Source organism: Corvus brachyrhynchos, unplaced genomic scaffold (assembly GCF_000691975.1).
Source record: "Corvus brachyrhynchos isolate BGI_N302 unplaced genomic scaffold, ASM69197v1 scaffold302, whole genome shotgun sequence".
Taxonomy (NCBI): domain Eukaryota; kingdom Metazoa; phylum Chordata; class Aves; order Passeriformes; family Corvidae; genus Corvus; species Corvus brachyrhynchos.
In genome coordinates, this window is record NW_008237244.1 from 4,588,955 (window position 1) to 4,607,509 (window position 18,555).

Genomic DNA, 18,555 nt, shown 5'->3' on the forward strand with positions numbered 1-18,555 from the left:
AGCTGCGCCGGGCCCTCACAACAAAGGGCTCCGCGGAGTCGGCGCGGGTGCGGGGCTGGGGTGATCGTGGTCTGGGTGAGTTCGTTTTGTGGGGAACTGCGGGCACCAAGCGCGCTGCTGGTGTCCCGGGTGTGATGGTCTCCTGCGGTCTGAGCGGTGGAAAGCAGCAGCAGCAGCAGCGGCGGAGCTCCCGTTTTTCTTTGCGCGCATCCCAGCTTCTCTCCGCTGGGAGGGCGCCGAGGCCGGGGGGATTTGGCGTTGTCCCGGCTGTGGAGCAGCCGGTGCTCTCGCCCGCCCCCCGGTCAGCGTCCGGAGCGCAGCCGGGAAGGTGCGCAGCTGCTGCGGGCTCTGCCGGGTCAGCCCCGGCGCCGCTGGAAGCGGCTGTGTGGAGCCTCCTGGTGGTGCTTACAGAGCTGCGGGCGCGGGGGGATCACCAGCTCGGCTCTCTTAGCACAGGACTGCACAGGGATTGGGAGGTGTCTTTTTTTGGTTGTGTTTTCTTTTTACTTAGCACATATCCCATCTCCTCTGCTAGGTTAGAAAAAAAAAAAAAGGAAAAAATACTTTTTTTAATGCAGCGGTACTGTATTGTTGACATTTATTGGATGTGTTATCTATAGTAGCCTCTTAATCTGAGGCTGTAGCTGAGTCAGTTGTTCCCAGGCTTGTGTTTTCCTGACAGTTCCTAAGAACTCGAAAACCTCTCTCAGCCTCTGTCCTGTTTTCCTCCCCGGACGATGGCCCTTGATAACAGCCTAACTTCTCTTTTGCTTTCTGGCTTGCACAATAGCACACAATCATGGCCTTTTTAAAGGCACTTGGCCAAAAGGATGTCAAAGCATCAACCACTTTCTAAATGTGCCGTGGTTTTAAGCCCAGCTGGAGATGAGACCAGGGCAAAATGATTCAGATGTCTTTTTGCATCCTCCTTGGGGTGGGGGAAGGGAAAAATGGGACAAACTGCTTTTGATCTACAGAAAGTCATTTGTGGGTCAAAAGCTGAGGTTTGTTTAGCTTACGTTCTCAGGAACAGTGATCTTTCTCTTATTTTTTAAGAGGTTAATTATTTTATGTTGCTGTGGTGCCTCGGGAGCCTTATTAGAGCTCTCATCTTGCTCCACTCTGTGCACAGAACAAAAAGACAGCCTCTGCCTGGAGGTACCTCCAGGCTCGGTCTAGGAAGGAGGCAATACACGTGTGGGAGTACAGGGAAAGCCAGTGCTGATCAGCAGCCACACAATGGCTCGCTAGTTAGCCTAAAGAAAAAACAAACTCATTTCTTCATAGGCCTGGTGCCAGGAGAGAGTTAGGGAAGGATGTGGAAGGTAACTGGAAAGATACAGGCTTCAAGCTTTCACTTAGAGTTCATTTCCTTATCTGTAGCAAGCTCTGCCTATGACTGAAGCACTCAAACCACCTCAAGAAGGTGCTTAGGAGCGCTGTAGGCATTTGGCATTTCCTTAGGTAACCCATCCAGGGCTTAGTAACCTTAATGGTTAAAAGTGTTTCCTGCTAGTAACCACTGAAAGTTGAACTTTGCTGCAGTTTAAAGCCACTTCTGCTTGCTCTGGGTAAAAGAAGGCAATAAATGCTTGCCTCTTTCTTCACATAATTGACTACCGTTGTAATTTTTTCCTTCCCTCTGTTAAGTTTTTCCATTTTTTAAATTTTATTGATTTTCTTTAGATTTCTGATCATCTTTGTAGCTCTCTTTAGGAGAGCCCTGATGTTTCATTTTCAAGTGTAGTCCTTAAAAATAGACTTGTATCACTATTGCAGCTGAGCCTGTTGTTTCTAGTCTCGTGTTTTCCTGCAGTCAGTTGTTTCTCTTGAGGAATTAGAGTGCATAACTCCTTGAGTTTCACTATACCTTTTCATATTGCTCCTGAAGACTACTTTAAATTCTGCTGCTATCCTTTTGTGCTATCTGAATAGGGAGGAAGCTGCATAAATGTGTACAGAAGCAGTGCTGCATGGGGCAAGTGTTTGTCCTTAAATTGAACAAGTAGGTGATGGGGTCTGGTGTCCTGGGATAAGATGACACAGGAGGGCCAAACAACTCTTTAGTGTGGCCTGAGAGTTCTAGGGTGAAGCAGGGTATACTGGCCTTAAATAATATTCTTTATGGGTTGTATCTTTTAATATCTGGGTTTGTCTACTCTCATGTGTCTTACTCCCTTTCTGAATGCAGGCACTCATACATGTCTTACATGGATATATTCTTTCCTATTTAATTATCAAACAGGTATTTCATCTGTAATAATTCTGTGATGATTCAAATATTGCTATAGGCAAAAGTAATTTGTAGTTAAGTTGGTGACTATTTTCCCCATAGTTTTTACTTTTTCAGCTGCTTTAATAGCTTCTATTTATTGGCTTATACATAAATATCAAAGGCTGTTAAGTGTGCTGATCTGAGGTGTTTAAACATTCAGCTTCTTGGTACTAATGGGGTTTTTTGTCTTAACTGCCAGATGCAGAGGTCAGGCTTATGGTGACCATCAGATTTAGGGGAGTGAATTGAGAAATAAGCACTGGGTTTGGTTAAACATACCTGATACTTTTCCATGTTCCTCAGACTTAGGATACATGATTAGTTGGGTGGTTGTTGTGAAAATTATCTCACTGGTAACTCTGTGGTGTACTTTGAACCTGAAGACAGGATGAGCCTTGCTACTGTGTTAACTTGTAGTCAGTGGCCCTGAAATGTGTGTGATGGAATGGAGAAGAAACACTGCTTAGGGCTTCCCTGGGAGCCCTCACAGGGGATCCTCTGTGTCAGCAGATGAGATGAGTTGTCTGGAGCAGAAAACATGCCCTTACCCTTGGCATCTCTCTGACGTGGAGGAAGACAGGCAGGGAGCTGGAGGAGCGTAGATGCAAGAGTCCTGTACAAGAGTCCTCTCCTCCCTTAGAGAAGCTGAACAGACCTTTTCTTGGGGAGGAGGATTGAGATAAAGGCAATCAGCTCTCAGGAGAGGCCTAGGACTGGGTTTTTTGTGTGTATCTAGCTGGGAGGGGATGGTGAATGCCAGTGAAGCTGCCTCTCCTCTTTGGGGAAAAATGTTCACTGGTACCTCAGACTGCACCAACAATGGGCTTTTAGTTTGTTCTCTAGGGCTGTTACTTGTGTCTTTGTCATTAAGATCCTTGTCACCATTTTTTGCAGGTTTCACATAAACTGTTTACAAGTCATGCTTCTGCATGTCCCGTACCTAAGCTGATAAAGCATCTTTGCACTTTAATCTCAAGTCTATGCCACTCTGCTAGTACAGTGTGAGCTGTGCCTTGAACCTTGGATATAAAGACCTACCAGCCAAAGTCTTGTTCCTGCCTTAGTAATGTTCCAGAGGTTAAATAACATGCTCATGGGAGAGATTGATAGCTTGTCCAGCCAAGAGCCAGAGTTCAGTGAGAAAGAAGATGACGAGTGGATTCTGGTTGACTTTATAGGTAAGATACCTGTCAGACATAAGCTCTGCCTTTGTCTTGCTCTGGCTCTTGCTTGTCTTAGTCTATGTGAACAAACCAGTAGCTTGGGGAAACTTTATCTAAGCAAAACCAGTGTGGGATTAGAGTGTAGGGTGTCTTCCAAACAAATGTACTAATACATTTTGTGTAAATAGGTGAGAGAAGTGATGTCAGGTTTATAAGCCTGACACAGGCTTCAACAGAACCACTTGTACAAATAAAATATATTTGACTTATTTTGCAATTATATAGCTTTACTGCTAACAGTTGTTTCACATTTCTAACATGGCTTGTCTGGGAACTCCCTTTTCCCCTCCCCTGCTTTTCAAAAGTAAAAACTTGTGTATGTGCTAACAGGGCTTTTTTTTTTTTTTTTTACTTTGTTTTTTTGTTTACTATTATTTTTTTCATATCCCATTTCTCGCTATGTGCAACCTTGTTGTTTTCGACCTCCTGCGATCACCAACATCCATGGCTCCTCTCCACTGACAAATGGTCCCCTACAGCAGACACTTGCACTAATTGCTCCGTGGAGGAAGCAGACATTGTTGAAGCATCGGCCACGGACAGCTCACCCGTCTTCTCTTGTTTATCATCTCCCTTGGAACACTTGCCGGAGGCCAGCGAGTCTTGCTTCATCCAGTTTGAATCGTGTCCTATGGAGGAGAGCTGGTTTATTACCCCTCCCCCATGTTTTACTGCAGGTGGATTAACCACTCTCAAAGTGGAGACCAGTCCGATGGAGAACCTCCTAATAGAGCATCCCAGCATGTCTGTGTATGCTGTCCACAATACCTGTCACAGCCTTAATGAGACTGGATGTGGGGATGAGGAGTTTCACAGCCCAGGTAGTCCCAGGTATGTTTGAATTCTCTTGTCAAGGACATCTGGTGCTGAAAATATCTGGTTTCTACTTGTTCAGCTTAGACACTTAATACTGAATTTTCCATCTTATTTCAGAGGAGGTGAATAAAGCATGAACACTACACAAGGTGTGTAGAGTGGTCGGGTGCTTGCCCGCTCAGAAAAATGTTATACAAGATGACCGTGTCGGGAAACAGTTGGGTGTGCTATTTTGGCACTACACTCCATAAATATTTTTATGGAACCTTATTACTCCCTTGGAGACTATGTTCCAGTCATGTTGAAACTGGTGGCAGTTAACTGCACAGCCACTAATGTAGATATGAAAGCACTTTGCCCCCTCCTAGATGTGTGTGTTTTTCGTAACTGCTAGTCAGTACTCTTTCAGTCACCTTGTGAGATGAAACATAGAACTTTAATTATCCTGACAGGGAAGTGGTTTGGGATCTAGGTGAGAGGATTCTTAGGACTTTTTTTTCACTCCTCAACCTAGTGATAGATAAGGACAGGATTAAGTTTTCCCACAAGTGGCTTGTGGAGCAAAAGCAAACTGAAAGATTCCAGAAGACTTAGTCGCCTTAATGTAAAAATTGGTGCTGCAAACTTCTTACCTTACTAAAAGTAGAAGTTGTGCTTTTTGGTTTTGGGTCCTAAAAATCTATCCATGTGGGTTTATTGTAGAGGCACATTTGCCATGCACTGGCATTCTTTGGTGTTTGTGTATACAGCTATACAAGTATAGTATACATGGATGTATGCAAATAGAGTATTTCTTGGCCATTATGACTCCACACTTGACTGTGCATTCACTGATTTTGAAATAATTGGGTGTTTTGTTAATTCCAGTTGATAACAAAGACTGACTTTTCATCCCATCTAGTTAAGTTTAGAAACAATAATACTAAGGAAAAAAATCACAGTATACTAAGCTTTGATACACAGGAAGAAATGAGTGTAGCAGTTGAGTTGCTGTAGGTAGATGCTTACTGACTTGTCTGATCATCTCCTTGCCATATTTAAGTTCTTAGTTCAAAGAAACAGGTGGCTTTGAGATGACATGCTGCTGTATAATGTTGAATTGTATAGTGCTGATACTATTGATCTTGGAGTGGGATTTGTGTAATTATTTGGGGAGGACAGTTCATGATGTTAAGCATCAGGGGTCTAGCTTAAGTTAAATTGGGGGAAACTATGAGCAGCAGCACCTTTAAAGTGAGGGTCTGAAGGAATCTGCAGGAGTACTGTCAGCTGCAAGGCATGCCCTAGCAAAAGACAGTAAGCCACTTTATCTAAAATACCAACTTGCAGTGAATAGTAACACTCAAAGTTGGATACTGACTTTTCAGTCACTTTAACTAGGGATACTGATGTAAATTCTTCCAGAGAAGAATCCTGTCTTATATTATATACAGTACAGTTAAGCTGCTTTAATATGTGGAGAAGCTAAAGGTGTGTTCTTCAGCTGGTGTATAGTTAAGTTTCTTCACGCTGGACTCTGTGCTGTTGCTTTGTCAGAGGATCTAGGCTCTTGTACAGGGTTCTTTGTGTGACAACTGGAATAAGACTTAAGTCTAAAGCTGAGGTAGACTGCAGAATTTGGGAACATTGATTACACTGATATTGCAGTAAGTTTCAAAAACTGTTTTGAAGTCTGTAGTGGTTTAATGGTTGGCGATTTAATATTGTAGGGCCAAGAAAAGCTGCTTAAGGCACACTGGCACAGTAAGTACTGCTGTTTTGGGACAGTGCTTTTTGTTTGATCAGGCTGCTAGCAACACTGCTTCCTCTAGAGCCTTGTCTGCCAAAGCAATACTGGTTTTAGGACTAACCTTTGTGCCAAATGATTACTTGATCAAGCCTAACTACATCTGCTTTAACAAGCCAAAATGCTAAGTGCAAAAAAATTACTGAAATAGTTGGGTTGGGGGTCTGAAGCCTTTGATGTTTCTTGTGAGGTGTGGTTCTGTAGCACAGTGAGCAGGACACTTCTGCTTTCTAGCAAAATAGACACTGGAAGCGCAGCAGTGAATGTGTGTAGTGATGGTCTGGCTGAAGACACAACCCCTCTGAAATCCCGTTTTGACAGTGTGATGGAGACTTATCAACCCTGTTCCTCTTGGTGCATGGAACTCACTAGTGCCAGCCTACCAAATGCGCCTAAGGTACCAAAATGCTACATTTTGGAAGAGTATGTGGCCTTTTAGTTAATTCAAACCACCTCTGCTATCCCAGTGTCACTTTATGATGACAAATAGAAGTGTGTTGGTTTGCAAACCATTGCTGGAAGGGTGTTTGATAAGAGGGGGGGAAAAGCTTAAGTATCTTCAGCCAGCAAGTTTAAACCATGTTCTGTCCTTTTGTGGAGGAAATATCTTTTCTCATTTTAAATTCCTTTCAAACCAAAAGGATGTTGTATAAACCTCCCTATTTGTCAGATTAGTCATATTTTTCCATAACAAAACCACAAGTTTGTATTAGCAGTTGCTGCCCTTTGCTAGCTAAGGGTATACTTAGGAAATACAGGTTGCAATGACTGTGGTGTGGTTTCCTGACTCCTTAATAGCTTTCCCCAGAAGGGCTTCACTTGAAGTTCCACTTCCAGCACTGTTGGATGTCCTAAGGGATCACTCCACATAGAAAATAGTAGTCCCATATTTGCAGGTACCCTCATGTAAATTAAACTGGTGTAATCTGCAAAGACTGTATTTACAAGGCACTGTGGATTGATTTGTGCTTGTTATTCACTTAATTTTTGCTTGATATTTCAAATGCTAGGTTTAGGACAATATCCAGTGAATAAACAGGGGAAGACCAGAATGTCACATATGACTGTTCTGCAGTCTGTAGTCTTTAGTCAGTCTGAAGCTACCAAGGGATCCAAAATCAAGGCTAGGATATTTAAAATAAGAAAAAAGTAGAAGGTAGGGAGTATTCCCTTGATAACAAGGAGTATTTCCTTGTGGAGTGGGGGGAGGCAAGAGAGTTTACTTCATGTCAGGCACTTCCAGACTCCCAGAGTAAAGCTACGAAGGGCATACCATGGGCATGGCAGACCTGATTTATGTCTACAGAGACATCATAAAATAATTGCAAGTTAAGCTCTTCCAGAAGAGACTTTATCATAAAGTCATGCTAGTGCTGAAAAACAGACTTCCCAAGAGACCTCTTGCTCATGCCTGAGCAAGTTCCTGGTCTTGCAGACATCTTTCCTGGGCACCACTGACCTGTTGACAGCTGGTTGTTGGGCCCTGAGTGGGGAGACAGAAGGCAAGAAACTCTGCTGTCCCTGGTCTCACAACAGCTCTAGCACTCAGATTTGGGTTTTGCTTTGCTTTTAAAATGGCTAGAGTATTTTTAACTTTGCTTTGGAAGTTTCAGGAAATGCCAGTGATTGTTCTGTCAAGTGGGGAAGTCCTTTTTCAATATGTCAGTCGCTGCTTGCGTAGGCTGCTGGTTTGTTTTTCACTAGTGCATGATGAAGCAAGGGTTTGCCAAAAATGCTGACTCACTGCTCATGAAATTGAGGGGGCTGATTGAAGAACAATCCTTCTAAGTTATTTCTCATGTGTGTCACAACTGGTCTACCTTTCCATTCCTCTGCATGAACGTTGTTTGGATTTACTTGCGTGGTGGCAATTGAAATGCACTTTTGTTAGGTGCATCTGTTTTGAGGCTGAACCTCCTGTGTTCAAGATGACTTTAAACCAAACTTCGCCTAGTCAATAACTCTCAAGTCTTGTAAAGCTGGAGCAGTGTGACACACCTTGTCTTATATTTCTGATCTGTATTACATCCTGGGCTTAGGGAGCTGGTGTGGGGAAGAAAGAGAGCACAGTAGAGTAAGACACCAGAAGTTCAAAGGCTGTTGTAGGGCCTTCACGCAAAAAGTGAATTAGCCGCACTACACATTACTTACCGGTGTGTGTAAGTGCCTTGACCTCACCTCAGCCCAAATCTCTGTCCAAAGGGTACCCTTTTGAAATGCTGGCTATTGATGTCCATGTTCTACCCTTTATTTTGCTTGTCTTTCCAATGCACCTCAGTAGTGACTGATACCTTATTACACTTCTAGACTGGAGGCCCGAAATGAAACGGGACAGAGTGTTCACTGCTATGTCACGGCTCTTGCTACTAGTTCAACTTTTCTGGAAAAAAAAAAGAGCTTTCGTCCTACCCACTGGATAAAAGAACACAATGAAAGACACTACATCAACAGAAACAGTCTCCGTCGCCAAAACCTTACCAGGGATTGCCACTCTCGGCAAATCAAGCACAACGGACTGTTTGTTCACCAGCCTTGCCAGCGTCAGTTCAATTACTGATGGTTTTTGGTGGTTTTAATCTATGGTCTAATTGTTTCTTAGGTTGTTCTTGTTTTCATGTGTAGGTAGGTGTGGTCAATCTGAAGCTGATTGTCAATCCCTCAAACACACTCATAACTAGTGTTGTATTATTTTCAAAAGGCACATAAATCTCCAAACATCTTGCAGCAAGTTCTAAATGTTGATGTTAAATATCAATGTCTTGGAAGCCTATCAGTACGATAGTTTGTGTGCTGTTTTATAAACTATGATGTATAGATGGGTTCTTAGTTGGTATTTTAAAGAAACTTAACTGAGATGGAAATCATTTTGCATTAATCAAAATGGATTTAGAAAATTTGAGGTTAGCCATATGCTTTAATGACCAGTACTTGACAGCTTGTGTATCTGTCTGTATTCAGCATATATGATTACTTTCTAACAAGGAAATACTATAGCTGCCAGTGGATATTACATAGCTGTGCTGGGCTGTTTCAAGAAGGACATCTCATCTAAATTCCTAGAACTTACTTGTGTTAGTGGGGTCTGTGTAGGTGTGCTGGATGCTTGATGTGGATATTGAAAGAGGGTTAGATGTCCCACCAATATTGTTGCAGTACAAGAGGGCACTGGTGTTACAGGTGTAGTACCTCACAGTGGAGTGGGAAGAAAAGTGAACCTTTGGGTAATGTGCAGATGCACAACACAGAGAACTGAACTGGGTTTTACTTGGTAAAGTTTGAGTTTCTCTAACTCCTTTCTCTAACTATTTCTGTCTTTGAAACATGTATTTCCCCTACCCTATCTCATTTAATCTCTAGTCTAGTTAAAGAAAAAAGATGGTGGATTGACCTTCTTTTAATCCCATCAGTAGCTGACTGCTCTTCAAAGAAGTCAGGCTGGTGGACAGCTATTCCTGAGCTACAAATTGCTATTAGATTGTCTCATATTTACAGATTGAGAGTAGCTCAAAAGTAGCTAGAAGGAAGCTTTTATTCGAAGTTCTCCTAATTTTCTCTCTTTCTCTCTAAGAAAATGAAGTCCGAGTTAATAGGGGCTGGAAATGAAGGGCGGTGTGAGGCAGGGAGAAGTGGGTGCTGAACTAAACATAGCGGTAACAGAGTGTATAAAAATTGATTCATCAGCCATGGTTGTTCTCCTAGCCCAGTGGAGGCAGAAAGACTGGATAGCAATTCCATGGGCCAACAGGAAAGAAAAGCCATTCAAAACTAGCAAGTAGTTTTCTTAAGAACACTGTGTGAGATGTTTTGGAAGTTGGCAGGCACTGCCAACTACAACTACAGGTAAAGTAACATTCACCTGTTAACAAAAACTGTTACACAGCAGCCAGCAGCATACTGAACCCTGATAGATTGATCTGGGAAGTGGATTAAATGGATATGAAAGTAAGGAAGCAGAAATCTGCACTGAAGAAAGGGGGGAAATAAATGTAAGTTTATCTTCCTTTCTGCCAGTGCTTAATGTGACTTGCTATTTTCCCTTGTGTTTAGTACCTAGGGCATTAAAGTGTTAACATTATGCTCAACTGTGTCTTCCAGTAGTCCTTATATAGAAGTTGGTATAAGGAGTCATGTGAGCAGCCTTTGAAATAAGGCAAGGTCAATAATGAATTTTTCCAGGCCTATGAAGTATTTAAATTCAGCCAAATGCTTAAATTTCACTGAAGCAAAACCCCAACAATTCACATTGACCTTGATGTAGTGGTACTGTTGCATGTTCTGCAGCTGGAATTGTTGTGGAACCTACTTAGCATACAGGGAACAGCATTTATAACCTCTGTTTCAATGCAGATGTGCTGCTTCACTGGAATTAGTTAGGATTGTCACAAAGGGATGTTGAAAATAATTAAATGTACAAAAGCAAGAGGTGCTTTCCTGGATACGCTAGTTTTTTGGTTAGGTGGTTTTGTTGTTTTTTTTTGACACATTGAATTCACATGGACACTCAAAGAAAACAAAATTGGTAACATCATGCATTTCCCAAAGAGGTATTTTGTTACTGCTCTTTTCAGTAGTATGTGCCCATGTCCGTACAACAATTTTCGTGTGGTCCAAACGCTTTGGTTTATCTGCAAATAAGTACTCTTACTTGCCTCAGATTATCTACCTTTATCACTCCAACTTTGTCTAGCTTAAACTTTATTATCCTTGCTGCCATCTTTCTAGCTCAGGAAAATTCTTTACTTTCCTGTATTACTTTTCTTTATATAAAAGTAACTACTTTCCTTCAGCTTTAATTTTCTTAAAGTGAAATGAAGGAAGATGGAGTCTCCACCTCCCTATGTTGGAAGGAGTAAGTAATCCCTTAACTCTGAATGGGGAGATGGAGTTGAGAGTATAAGGCTCCCAGGCATTAAAATGAGAGCCTTGGTCTGTTCTTCTCAGTAGGCAAGTAAATGCAACTTTAGACTGCTCCTAGAATTGGGAGATACTGATCTTTTTATACTGCATTACTAGATGACTTTCTGGTGATGAAAACCTATATCTTTCAGGATATAAACTATTTGCACAAAGCTGTGCTTCTCAATTTGTAATATTGGAAACCATGTTATTGTGTGAGATAGTACTGCATCAATGGCTTTTTATTAATTTGTTTTATGTATTTATGTTGATCTAGCCCTGGTTTGTGCCTGGAGCTATTGGGCAATTAGATTTGTTTTGGTTTTCTGTTTTAATAGTGAGCTGTGTGGCTTTTTATATGGTTTTTTGAATTGTATTAAAGTGTGTGTTTTTTCTTGTAAAAGTGGAGGCCTTGCACTGTCTCATACTGATTGATATTCATGAATCTTGCTGAAATTGTATTTTCATATGTATTGGTCAATGGACAGATTTGCATTTTAAACTGTGCCTTCTACACAGCGAACTTGAAGATTCAAAAGGGACATTTCAGTTGGGATTAATACTGTACATCAGTCTATGCATATATGGCAGCTTCTCTCCAGAGCCACTTCTCTATTTGTAGCAGTCCTTTTGATATGGAAGAATGTGTGGCTCTTATTTTTAATAGTTTAACACAAGCTGAAAACAGACAAAATACAGCACTTTGCCAAAAAAAAGTAGCGTCGCTTAACCAGTGTGTATTTACTAAAGTGATCTTCTGTATTTTGTTTTCATAGTGCATTCTGCGCACTGGGGGAAACATGATCTTAACTCTCAATAAAAAAATGGCCTATTAAAAATTGTCAGTCTGTTCTTTAATGCTACAGGTTAGTGAAAATCCAAATGCTGAGCACCCTGTTCAGGTAGCAGGTACTGAGTGTCCCAGTGCTTGCTTTAGTGCAGCAGTTCCTCTGGGAATCGGTTTGTATTGCTGATCAGGTGCTAATGTGCATCCGAGCAGTGTTGCACATCCCTGCTGACTGCTGCCTTTCCTGATCAACATGCAGGAGCTCCATAGGCGAGCAGGACAGAGATAAAAAACACATGAAAGGTGCATGGGGTAGGGAATTTTTTCCGTATCTTGGCTGAACCTCTCTTGTTTCAACTCATGCCCCGCAGCCTATAATTTCCCTGCCATGTACCACCATGAAAAACATCTGTATGGAAGACTGCTGGTACAGGTATCCTGTGAGGGGGGCAGAGATCCTGTGCAGATGCCTAGGAATGGGGTTAGGGAAGGAAAGGCAAAGCCGCCTGTAGCTGAATTTGGAGAGGGTTGTGGAGAACAATAGGCCTTCCACAGATACACCAGCTGCAAAAAGAAGATTAGAGGAAGTGTGAGCCTGCTGCTAAGCAGGACCAGAATCCATGTGACAAAGGACATGGAGAAGGCTGAGGTACTCCATGTCTTTTTTGCCTTGGTGTCTACTGGGAAGACCAGCCTTGGGGGTTCCAGGCCCCTGACACCAGTGGGAAAAGCTAAGGCAATGAAGATTAACCCTTGGATGAGAAGTCTCAAGGTAAGAAATGCTTAAAGAAATGGACTATACGCAGTTTTATGGGATGCACCCATGACTGGTGAAGGAGCTGACTGATGTGTTTGTGATGCTGTTCTTAATTATCTGAAAGAGCTTGGCAATGGACAGGATTCCTGAAGGCTGGAGTAAAGCAAGTGTCCTTCCTATCCTTCCTTTAGACAAGAAGATACAGGGGAACAAGACTGTTCCCTTGATGTCTGGGAAGATAATGGAGCAAATAGTCCTGGAAACTATTTCCAAAATGAACAAGAAGGTGATTAGTAGTAGCCAGAATGGATTTATGGAAAGTAAAGCATGTCTGACAACCTGATAGCCTTCTGCTACAGATGACTGGCTCAGTGGATGAGGGGAGAGTGGATGTTGTTTATCTTGCCTTTATCAAGGCTTTTGACACTGTCCTCCATAGCATCTCCCCAAAGCAATGAATTATGGACTGTGTGATGCAGATGGTGAGCAGGTGTGTTGAGAGCTGGCTGGACCCTGTGTTCAAAGAGCTGTGATCAGTGACATGAAGCCAAGCTGAAAGCTTGTTTTACTGGTGCATCCAATCAGTGCAGGATCCTTACACTGTTAGCAACCTTCATTGATGGCCTGGGTCATAGGGCAGAGTTGTTTATGCACCAGGAGGCTGTGCTGCTATTCAGAAGGACCTTAACATGGAGAAATGGGCGAACAAGAACCTCATGGAGTTCAGAGAAGGGAAATATGAAGTCTTGTACCTGGAGGAATAAAAACCCCAGGCACCAGGCCAACTGATTGGAAATCATCTTGGCAGAAAAGGGCCCTGGGGGTCCTGGTGGACATGAAGTTGAGCATGAGCCAGCAGTGCACCCTCATGGCCTTAAAAACTCAGAGCTTCCTGATCTCCATCAGGCACAGTGTTGCCAGTAAGGTGGAGGGAGGTGATCCTGCCCCTCCACCCTGGAACAGTCAGACACATCTGAAGGGCGTGTCCAGTGCTGGGCTCCAAGAACAAGAGGGCATCTATAGGGCATCCAGCAAGAGGCCAGGGAATAATAGGATTGAAGACTAAAATTACAAAGAGAGAATGAGAGATAAGATTGTTTAGGCTGGGGACGAAAAGTCTTGGGGGGTCTTGTCAAGGTATATAAACAGCTGAAGGGGGAACAGACTCTTCTCTGGTGGTGCCTAGGGAAAGGACAAAAGGCAATGTGTGCAAGCTGAAATACAGGAGATCTTGAATGTAAAAAATGGGCTCAGTGATCTTCTCCAAGTTGCTATTTTGGCTTTTTCTGAAACTATATGAATAAGTGGGGTTTTTGCTTCCAGTCAGTGGGGATCCTTGATCTCTGTGGCTTTCCAAAGATCATGGAGAGCAGCCTTGAAATGACAGCAGCCAGCTCTCTCAGCACATTGGACACAGGCTTCCATGGATTTGTATGGGCTGAGTTGTTACAAGTAGTTCCTGACTTAATTCTCACCCACCAAACAAGCAGGTGACAAAATGATCTATTTAACTGACAGCAGTAAAAATGTATTTGTGCAACATCTTCCCAGAGCAAGAACTGAGTAAAATCTTTCCCTTTGAAATGTAGATTTTATCCTGTACATTTATCAAAGCAGCAAGTCTATGCTGAGAGCTGTACAGTATTTTTCAGGAGAAAGTTTGATCAATTATGCTTGTATAATTGTATCCATACAGATAACCTAACATAGTTAAGCTGATAGTGTTCCTCTTGGGGGTGCTTATTTCAGACCTAAAGCAACTTTTAAAATTTAGCTTGGACAGTCTCCAAAACACCATGAACTAGTGTTTTTTGAAACTTCTCTGTGCTGAAGCAAAAATGTTCATATGAAGGGTTGTATCAATTTAACTATTGGCTTAAGTTCTCATTTTACATTCTAGTTTTTCTGTCTATATAAATCCTTGTATGTCTCTGATAGAGTGTCTTCATCAGTGTTAAATGTCAGAGAGAACCATAATTACTGAATGACTTGATGAGGAAACAGTGTAGTATCTGCTTTCTTTGTCTCATTGACCTCTGGTGCATGTTTATAACCCCAAAATACTGTGACTGTTACTGAGTGATGCTTGCAAGGAAGGTTTGGGTTTTTTGGAACACATAGGAATGACTCTTCAAAAGAACATGCTGATGCTGCTGTGGCACTGTTGTTCCCATGGTCTGGTCATGATATATCAGTCTTAGAGTGAATGAGACTGAACTGAGACTTAACAGGATACGTTTAACATTTCTTTTTTGCGGCCAGATTTTTCTTGATGACAATACTGTTCTGGAGTTACTGCTGTATAACTAATACTTCAGAAGTTAGTCTCTTGACTTGTTCAAAAGTTGTCTGGGCAGACTGATAACTGAACACTCAAATACCTTAATAAGGCAAATAACTATTGTAATTTCATGAATAAACTAAGGAAAAGGAATAATAAACAAAAAGCCCCAAACAGATAAGAATAACAAAACCAGGCTATGCAATGCAAACCCACACCTCTTCTGCCATGTCTAACCCTCACAAAGAGCTTGTAACCATCCAACCATGTCAGCCAGCACTCCCAGGTCCTTTTCTGATGGGCCACTTTTCAGCTGCTCTTCCCCAAGCCTGTAGCACTGCATGGGGTTATTGTGACCCAGGTGAAGGACCCAGCACTTGGTCTCACTGAATCTCATACCTCTGGCTTTGGCCCATCAATCATTCCTCAGTCTCACACCATAGATAGAAGAGCTAGAACTGAAATTCACTTCTGGGAGTAGACAAGAGGATACTTCTGCCCATGTCAGTCCCTCCTTTCTTAATCAAGATCTCATCTCCTTTGTTTACCTTGCAAAAATTGACAGCTTGTGGCTGATACCCAGATATCCCAAAAGCCTGAGGCCTCCCTTCTCTTTTCCTCCTCTCTCTGCTTCTAATTCTCTGTAGAGCCCCATTTCAGGGAATCTACAATTCTTTTAGCACTCTGATAGATGTATTTTTATGCATAATGGTATTTTATTATTATACTGCCCAACTAGGTCACCTTGCTTGGACACAACAATTTGAAGTCTATACAAGAGAAAGTATAGACTTACAGCACAGCCCATGTCTGCCAGTTGAGATCTGAAAGCCTGCTCCTGGACACTAGCCTGGATTCAGAAACTCCCTGGGAGAATAGCAGTATTGAGCACACAGTAACTGGACTGATCCTCATCGCTTTAAATCTTGGTAGATTCCAGGCTCCTTCAAATAGATCCATAAAAGGATAACCAAGAAAAACAACCTCAGGTGTGTAAACTTGCAAGGAAGGCCTTAACACCTTCTCTGGAACGTATCTACAAGTGGTAATTGGAAAAAAACCCACTAGACTAATCTAAAAGGACTTGCTGGATCCCAGCGCAAACACTGCTCAGCAGCAGTCTGTTTCTAGAAGCTTTAAAAAATCTTCTTTGACATACATCCTCCCTACAGGGGCATCCACACAGTGAAAGAGGATGTACTGTGTGTCAATCCACTTGGAAATATCCCAGCATGGACTGACTAACTTCAATTTTATTGCTGCATCAGAAGGTCAGTGTGTAAGCTTGCATTAAAATCATAATTTCATTGTTTGCTGCAGGATTTGATTACACATTAGCTTCTGGGGTTTGGGTTTGGTCTGGTTGGTTGTCTTGTGGGGTTTTTTTACTGATGAAAACGTGTGGGAAATGTTGCTGGCAGGATGGGGAATGCTCATGGGACCTGGTGCATTTTCCACTACTGAATCAAAACCACAGAAATGTGGCAGGTGACCTGCAGCAGCTCACATCAAAAGGTCTAGAAAAATGAGCAGCATAGCCATTACAGTCTTTGTGCTGAGACCTATTCATGGCCAACCTGACCCATTCAATTTTTAGCTTTGCAGTATTCTTCTTTCACAATGCTTCATGGAACTTACTCCTGATGTACCAAATCCACTTTGCTGCTTAAGCCTGCCTGCCAACAAGCCCTAATTAGGCATCTGTGAAGGGTGGAGGTTTTTTAGTGGAAAAAGATAATTTGTCTCTCTTCTCTTGCTAGCTGAGGTTTCAGTTATTTTTAACAAATTAGCTATAGTAGTATTTCAACTTCAGCAAGTCAGTTAAAGGCTGGAGGTCAGTTAGGTCAAATTTGCCCAAATTCAGGGACCGCCTTTTCTCTGTAGTCAGTGGAATTGGAGATGAACTTCCAGACAGCAGGATGCATCTTGCTGGTAGATTTCGGAGGAAGTCAACTAAAAGAGATAGCTGCATGTCTGTTGCAGGCATCCTGAACTATGACATGAGTTATATTTCTTGCAATGAGCTGATGCAATATATTCAGTTGACAAAAGATTGTTTAAATGGCAGTGAGATTTGGGCTTTTTTGCATTCCTTTTGAGCCACAACTAGGAGATTTGCTTCATGACAAAGTCTGGAACAGACATTTTGCAGAGCTGAGGAGGCTGGCTTGGCTGCAATGTCTGTCTTGCACATGTCAGTGCCTTTACTTGAAGTTTGCAGGAACTGTTGTCCCCACTTCATCAGGTGCTGTAAGGACACACAGCTGAGAGATGGCCCTTGGTGCCCAAAACTTGTGACCTGTTAAACTGCTGTCAGGGATCCTACTGTGACATCTCTGCCTTGGCGGGCTGCGCTGCTTTTCTCTTGCCCTTTAAAATAGCAAAGCTACCACAGGGTAAACACCTGGTTACTGTGTTTAATTACTATAATACATACTTGGAGGCAAAACCTATGTTTACTCTTTAATAATGTTACACTTGGGAAAAGAAAAATAAGTGAAAAAAAAAAAAGATGTGGATTTACTTAAAGGCAGCCATGGCTTCTCTTTGTGCTGATATGTGCTCAGCGCTGCAAGAAAGTGCCAGTTGTTCCTCATCAGCAAAATGGCTGTAGGTGCCCTGCACTGGGTGTTTTAAAAAAAAGTGTCTGCTTAAAGCATTGCTAAGTATGTGGTGCTGTGGGGTTTGGTTGCAGGAGGTGTGCTAGCACTGAGGGTAAGCTTCAGCATCATCTCCTGTTGGAGAAGGGGATTGCAGGGTGGGTGCTCCTGCAGTGGGCCCTGCTGCCCTTTGAGAGGAAAGATGTGTGCTAATGTCTTTACAAATTATTTGATGGGTGAAGGTGTGGGTGTTAACGTCTTTGAAATGGGTCTTAATGTCTCCACTGACTTTGGGCAGCGGATTTGTTGCAGATCCCAGACAGCTTGGCTGCTGAAACAGGCAAGGGTCTGCACAAGCCTGAATTTCTGAACTTTGGGGTAAAACAGTAGGTTCAAGGGGGGATATGTGGTAGGCGATTCGGAAAGGCTGTACCTTCCTAGTACCTCAGGGAAAGGAAGAGGGCATCATGCGGCCGGGAGTTTAGAATAAAAGGAGGCTGTGCCCTCTGAAACCCTGAGAGAGAAAGCCCCGCGGGCGTGTGCCCCAGTGAACTCTCTCCCTTTATTCAAATAAAGTTGAATGATTCCTCTGTCTCGTTTTTGGACATAAACCTCTGGTGTTTGTGGATTTTTCTGACACTTTGGACACGGTGGGACCCTGAGGGGTAGTGGTGGGCCTGGCTGGCAGGTGTGGAAAGCTGTTGCGTAGGGGATAGGGCTTGTCTACGGGATATCATGGAGGCTATGCTTGGGGGAGGCTTGTCTTCTGCTGGCACAGAATCACAGAAACAATTAGGTTGGAAAAGACCTCTGAAATCACTGAGTCCAACTTCTGAATGAACACCACCATGTCAACTAGACCATGGAACTAAGTGCCACATCCAGTCTTTCCTTGAACACCTCCAGGGATGGTGACTCCACCACCTTCCTGGACAGTCCATTCCAATGCCTAATCACCCTTTCTGTCAAGAAATTCTTTGTAATGTCCAACCTCAACCTCCTCTGGCGCAGCTTGAGACTCTGGCCTCTAGTCCTGCCACTTGTTACCCAGCAGAAGAGGACGACCCCTACATAGCGACAACCTTCTTTCAGGTAATTGTAGAGAGCCTTCTCTTCATCCCGCCCTCGTGCTGT

At 42.8% G+C, this 18,555-nt stretch overlaps 1 protein-coding gene across 6 annotated transcripts; it reads left to right on the forward strand.

The window, feature by feature from the left end:
* Positions 1-11,835, forward strand: TP53INP1 (tumor protein p53 inducible nuclear protein 1). 6 transcript variants are annotated; one of them, XM_017730385.1, is made up of 5 exons: positions 1-75; positions 3,170-3,453; positions 3,978-4,329; positions 6,024-6,057; positions 8,408-8,516. In XM_017730385.1, exons 2-5 carry the CDS (start codon positions 3,342-3,344, stop codon positions 8,423-8,425), a joined length of 516 nt encoding a protein of 171 aa, XP_017585874.1. In that variant the 5' UTR covers positions 1-75; positions 3,170-3,341; the 3' UTR covers positions 8,426-8,516. The 6 variants fall into 6 exon arrangements, with proteins under 6 accessions (XP_017585874.1, XP_017585876.1, XP_008628918.1 ...); XM_017730387.1 differs by having other exon boundaries at positions 3,981-4,329; XM_008630696.2 differs by lacking the exon at positions 6,024-6,057 and having other exon boundaries at positions 8,408-11,835.
* The last annotated feature ends 6,720 nt before the right edge of the window (positions 11,836-18,555 follow it).

Coding starts and splice junctions, on each gene's coding strand:
- TP53INP1 (XM_008630696.2), top strand. CDS start 3,342: ATGTTCCAGAGGTTAAATAACATGCTCATGGGAGAGATTGATAGCTTG. Junction 3,454..3,977: donor GATTCTGGTTGACTTTATAG/GTAAGATACCTG, acceptor GGTCCCCTACAG/CAGACACTTGCACTAATTGC. Junction 4,330..8,407: donor CACAGCCCAGGTAGTCCCAG/GTATGTTTGAAT, acceptor TTACACTTCTAG/ACTGGAGGCCCGAAATGAAA.